The following is a 6,322-nucleotide window of genomic DNA, read 5'->3' on the forward strand; positions in this document are numbered from 1 at the left end:
CGATCTGATTCTTTCTTTTCCAGTGTACGAATAACGCCTTTACAGTATGCCATCTTAGGACTAAATATTGTCCAAATCCAAAAAAACTGTTTAAGCCTTCTTTGTTTAGCCCTTCCTTACTTATTTATTGTTGCAGTTTTACTTATTTCGTCTGGTTTTTATCATTTGAAGGGACCCCATCAAGAAGAAATATAACGCCTAAAAGTATATTCGTTTAAAGTTGGTTTGGTCGCTTATTTGTATGCGAGTTAAATGTATGTATACATATACAGTGATACTAAAAAATGTCCAACATTTAAAATTTCTGGGTATGATTTCTAATGGCTTTCCAAAGAGAAACCACAAATCTTATTTTAAGAGTTTGGTAATTATGAACCACCAACTCTTTGAATTATTCTCCAAAATGTCGTTGATAATGAGGCATTTGTTGAACCCAATTCGCATTTCTTTTAACATAAATTGAATTGTGTTGACTGCGTAGTTTTCTGGTTAGTAATTCACGATGTTGCATCTTATTTAAATCATCCGGCAACTTGAGTTAAGGGACTTTTAAACCTGAAGTATTTTTATATTAGTAAGCGGTAGGACAGCTTCCTTAAACGCCTCGAAATTGGTGTGCGCTTTCTGACATCGTAATGATTGAAAAAAAATAGTATTAACATTTTTTTAACAGTTTTGTACTGCTATTTGCCTTTTGTTTTTAAAATGAGGTCAGAACATTCGCTGTTGTAAACTCGGCTATAACCACGTAAGCGGTGTCTACGCCAATCAAGAAGAAGAAGATATTCTATATAAATTTAAAGAGTATCGGCCGTGGGCTGTCTTTTGGCCTTCTTTTGAAGTTAAAGCACTGGCACAGGGCTCTCGTCAAATATACATACATATACAATAGGAAAAACCGTTTCCTTTAGTATTCATATGTCCGCTAACAGGACTAACGTCAACACCCTAATGCCCGACAATTGTGGGTTATGTCTCAATCCTAGCTATTCTAATTACTCTGGTAATATACTAACATGCATTAGTAAGGCCAGTTTATATTGTGTGATAAACGCTGCGCAGTAAATGCTGAATAAATTATTTATTAGTATTCGTAACCGTTAGAAGTTTTTAGTACGATATTCACAAAAATACCCATTAAAAGATCTCAGAGAATTATTATTTTTATAATAAATACTTTTATGCTATGTATGTATATAAAACGTTCAATAATTTATTACAAACTAGATTAAAACTAAGCTTGAATTAAATACGGTAAGCTTCTTCACTGCAACTCATTCGGTGACTCTAAATTTAGGCTCCGCGCGTAACCCCCATAACCGCTACCGCTGTGGCCACCTCCCATATGTCCGTGCCCGCTGCTGTGTCCTTCATCATAGGAGTGCGAATGGCTTGAAGTGTATACGGGTTTGGAAACAATTTCGTATGTTGTGGACTTTCCACCGCCGGAGGCTAAACTCTTCAAACCCAATACGCTGGATAGTGTTAGGGCCATTAGTGCCGTCATGAGTGCTTTGCCAGCCATTAGCGCCACAGCACCCATACCAATGGCCATGAGAGTTCCTAAGATGAACAAATATATTTAGTAAATGAGAAGTTTTTACTTTGGGGGAAATGGTGCTTACCCTTCATCATTAAACCAGCGGCGATGAGCGCCTCCATACCACCTTTTTTGCCAAATTTTCCTTTACGTCCTGTCTCCACAGCCGAACGGGCCTCCGCCATTGTTTCGCTGTCGATCAATTTGAAACGGAGGAAGTGTGTTTGCAGGAAACTACTCAATTTGTTCACAATGTATCCATTGAGGCGTGAGTTGGGATCATTCGGGTAGCTTCGTGCAACTTCTGTATTAATCGAATTTGAGAAAATACAAATATATGGATTTTATTAGAAAGTTTATATCTTCTTTACTCTTAGCGTTACAAAAGGCGATCATAGGATAGGATATATATTAAAGGAAGTTTAGTAATGAATGTATATAGAAAGCGAACAGGTACTTCAGAATCAAAAGTTAAGATGTTAATTTATTGTTTTGGTTAAGTCTCAATAGGAAAAGGTCATTTAATTCAAATTGAAAATATTGGTTAAAAATCTGTCATCAAATCGGAAACCTCGGATGGATCTATAAATCTCACATTGATATCTTAGTAAGTTCTTTCTTCGTTCCAAAGCAAATGAGATACTTAAATTTTTGATATTATGACTTACTAAATTTGCGAAATTTGAAATCCCCTTGGAATATTTTTGATTACAATAAGTAACGTTTTAAAAGACGCTGTATTTCGAAATTAATATTTTTAAAAGTGCGATGCTAAATTTTTCAAAAAATTACAAGCATCCTTTTCCAACGACGGTTCGATATACTCTCGAAAGTTGACGCTCTTTGCAAGAGATTATAATTGTTATTATCTCCTAACCGTTGTTAGAAAAATGAGATATTGCGATGAAATCAGTACATCTGCTTCCGGGTTCATGACCTTGAAAGTTTGGTATTGTGTTTAGGAACGGGCCTACTAGCATGGCCGCAAAAGCCGTTTATCGAAAGCCTATAAGGCAGGAGGACATCTGCGGTTTGAAACACTTTGAGAAAGTTGGCGTGCCCTCACCCTCTAATAGGTTTCATGTACCTTTCTTCCAAATAACCACTCTTGTTCAGAATAAATGTACCGATAGAAAGTGCAAAAATGGGTAGAATCGGGTTAAAACCCACCTCCTACCCATATAACAGTTATGGTGAACACTGCTGAAGTTGCGATGACTCAATGAATAAAAGCGTCAGAGACACTACGCACGAGATGACACAAAAAATCGCTATAAGAGTGGTTATCAATATTGCATTAGGGGCAACCAATTTCAACCAAACTCATTTACGTGCTACTCTGGAAGAAAGCGCATATAACCACGTCTACTTTCTGTATTACACATCTTTAAATTTTGTCTGATTATTTCACTTTCCAGTATAAAAATCAAGAAATACAACTTTGTCGAGATACAACTTTCTAAGGCGTTCTCTTTATGATCAATTGTAAAATTCGGACAACAACTGTTGTAGGCCCCCATATACCGAATTTGTCTACCCCCGTGCCAATTGCTTACTTTTTACCGAAAATATCGGTTGAATCGGACCTTCTTTTAGCCCTAATGTTCCCAATGTAGTTATTTTCGAACAGTGTTTTTTTCTGATAACAATGTATCTTTGTACTTAAAAAGGATAAAATAGGGAGAAAACACGCTTTAGCCCCATATAACTAATATCAAATTTTCAAACATGGTTGACTTTACTCTTTATATGTATATTGGAGATGTTATGTAAGGTGCCTTAATGAAACTCAGATAGTTTAAAATAGATTAAGTCAGGTCTACACTACTCTCTATATGAAATTTAAATTAAGTGGAGAAGTTTTCATAATTATTTTGTGGTCTAGCGCTGAATATGAATGAAGTTAGTCTAAACCTTGTTCCAAACCTCAAAGCCCTATTATAATCCATTTCAATCCTTTGGTTGTCCTTTTCCACAACAACTCAATGTATTAAACTTTTCAATCTTTGTTTGAGTTTGTATCACATACTATATCTCATTTGAGAAAGAGTTTAATCAAATTTGGCCGACGCGTATAAAAAATATTAGTACAACTAGGTGAGTCTATGACCTTCAATATCAGATAGTAAGCTTCAAAATTTGATTGTCGTCCTTACGATTTCGTCGAACAATAAATGTCTTTCGCATCATTATACTCTTGCAACCAGTTGCTACAGAGTACTATAGTTTTGTTCACTTAACTGTTGCACGTATCACCTAAAACTAAGCGAAATAGATATAGGGTTATGTATATATAAATGCTCATTATGACGAGAAAAGTTGAAGTCCAATTGACTGTCTGTCCGTCCGTCCAACCGTCCGTCCGTGCAAGCTGTAACTTGAATAAAAATTGAGATATCTCGATTAAACTTGGTATGTGGGTTCTTTAGTATAAAACAAGGAAAAACGTTAATTTCGGTTGCAAAGCTAAATACCCTTCACAGGTGCATTTCTGATAGTAACTATGTATCCAGTTTGTATGGAAGCTATATGCTATATTTAACCGATCTGAACAATTTCTTAGGAGATTACATTGTTGCTTTAGAAAATAATACATATCAAATTTCGTGAATATGTTTTGTCAAATGTGCCAGTTTTCCATACAAGAACTTGATTCCGATCGTTCAAACACATAAAGTTGTTACAATTTCTCCGGAGATTACATTGTTGCTTTAGAAAATAATATACACCAAATTTCGTGAATATATCTTGTCAAATGTGAAAGTTTTCCATACAAGCATTTGATTCCGATCGTTCAGTTTGTATGGCAGCTATATGTTATAGTAGTCCGATATCGGCCGTTCCGACAAATGAGCAGCTTCTTGATGAGAAAATGATGTTTGCAAAATTTCAGAACGATATCTTAAAAACTGAGGGACTAGTTCGTATATATACAGACAGACAGACAGACGGACAGACAGACGGACATGGCTAAATCTACTCAGCTCGACATACTGATCATTTATATATATACTTTATAAGGTCTCCGACGCTTCGTTCTGGGTGTTACAAACTTCGTGACAAACTTAATATCTCTCCAGGGTATAAAAGAAAATAACAAGTTCGTAGATGGGCGTAATCGGACCACTGCCACGCTCACAAACCGCCACTAACCGAAAACACATAAAGTGTTATAACTAAGCACTGATTTAAGATATAAAACTGTAATGTGGAACAGAGGATCGCAGTAGCAAAGGGCACCTGTGGGCAAACGTGGCTCCGGCCCTTACAAATCAAGTGGAATTTAAAATTGTGATATTTCTCCATATAGCACAATTTTAAATTACAATTGATTTGTTCAGTTTCCAGTACACAAATCAAGAAGCAATTAATACAATGGGATAAAACTTTGCACGATCAAAATATCTTTAACCCCAATAAAAACTGTTCAAGGCCCTAGGTACAGAATATTTAGACCACGGTACCTATAGTTGACTTTTGATCGTAAATGTCGGTCATTGTGTGATATATATAATTGAAATGAAGGGATTATCCTTCTCTTATAATGATATGTCTGTCATCTGTTAGCCCGGATGACTTTGCACCGCATATATCGGCCAATATGTGAGTTGTCCCATATACTACTTGTATAATAGATAAACTTGAGCGAAAACTTGGCCTAGCCCCTGTATAAATAATACAAAATTTTCGAACATTCGGCTGACATTACTCTGTATGATTGGTCTTACACTTTAAAGTATTTCCTTGGCTTTGATTCATGCAAGTTGCAAGAGTATAAAATGTTCGGTTGCACCCGAACTTAGCTCTTCCTTATTTGTTTTTAATATAAAGTTTTGCCAACTCTTGCAGGTATTCCCTTGGATTTGATCGTAGCAATTTGCGAGAGTATAAATTATATAAAGTTAGCTCTTGCTTACTCATTTTTCTTTTGCATTGTACTGTAATGTGCAAAAGCACAGATCAATTTTGATTTTTCTTCTAGTCACCCGCAGCTTCCTACCTACCTGCCATTAAGTCGTTGCTCTTCACTTCTGTGGCATTGGCATTTCTCACTACACTCACGCCAGGCACTAGTTTCAGCTCATCCCTTTCCATCAAACGCTCCATAATTTTCACAAATTCAATTTTCAAGCACATCCAGCTCAGCTGTGTTTTACACTCTTCAAATGCGCGTTTCATTACGTCACGTTTGTTATTGCTGTTGCTCGTACCTGTGGTCTCGGTGGGGCTGGAATGTGAGGCGGGTGGCGCCTTTAGACTATTCTCACTGGCAGGCTCTTCGAAAGCGCGTACAGTAGCGGCATCTGCATCGGCAAATCTCAACAGCAGAATAAAGAATCCCAAATAAAATAAGTATTCCATAGTTCTTTGTGGCAGCATGACGACGGTGTTGGTATGTACGTACTGATTTATATCCTTTTGAATTGACTAAGCAGGACTAAAGCTATGAATGCCGCTGTGAGTTGTGTGCTACACTATCACTTAGTACCGACTGTTGATCGACATTAGAGTGATCTGAATTTTATACTATAATAAAAGCAATGCAGAAAAGCGGCGAAAAGTTGTTAACGAAATTGGACAGAAAAAATGCTGCGGTAAAACAACAACTGTGGCGGTAATAAAGTTTAAGATATCAGCAGTCGCAGCGGCGGTCGGCTGGCGTTGTTTCCCTTTCACTGTGGCAGCATAGCGGAACTGCAGCAAAAGAAAGGAACTTCGAGAGACCAAGACGTGGGCCAGTGGAAAGCTTAACAACCTAGCATTAAGAGAGAAAGAGAGAGG

General features: G+C 36.9%; 1 protein-coding gene across 1 annotated transcript; it reads right to left on the minus strand.

Moving 5' to 3' along the window:
* Positions 1-1,191: 1,191 nt before the first annotated feature.
* LOC126756419 (uncharacterized) lies at positions 1,192-6,060 on the minus strand. The gene is made up of 3 exons (XM_050469485.1): positions 5,545-6,060; positions 1,626-1,844; positions 1,192-1,563 (listed from the first exon to the last, which is right to left on the minus strand). Exons 1-3 carry the CDS (start codon positions 5,918-5,920, stop codon positions 1,265-1,267), a joined length of 894 nt encoding a protein of 297 aa, XP_050325442.1. The 5' UTR covers positions 5,921-6,060; the 3' UTR covers positions 1,192-1,264.
* Positions 6,061-6,322: the final 262 nt, after the last annotated feature.

The sequence above is a fragment of the Bactrocera neohumeralis genome, chromosome 2 (genome assembly GCF_024586455.1).
Source record: "Bactrocera neohumeralis isolate Rockhampton chromosome 2, APGP_CSIRO_Bneo_wtdbg2-racon-allhic-juicebox.fasta_v2, whole genome shotgun sequence".
NCBI lineage: Eukaryota > Metazoa > Arthropoda > Insecta > Diptera > Tephritidae > Bactrocera > Bactrocera neohumeralis.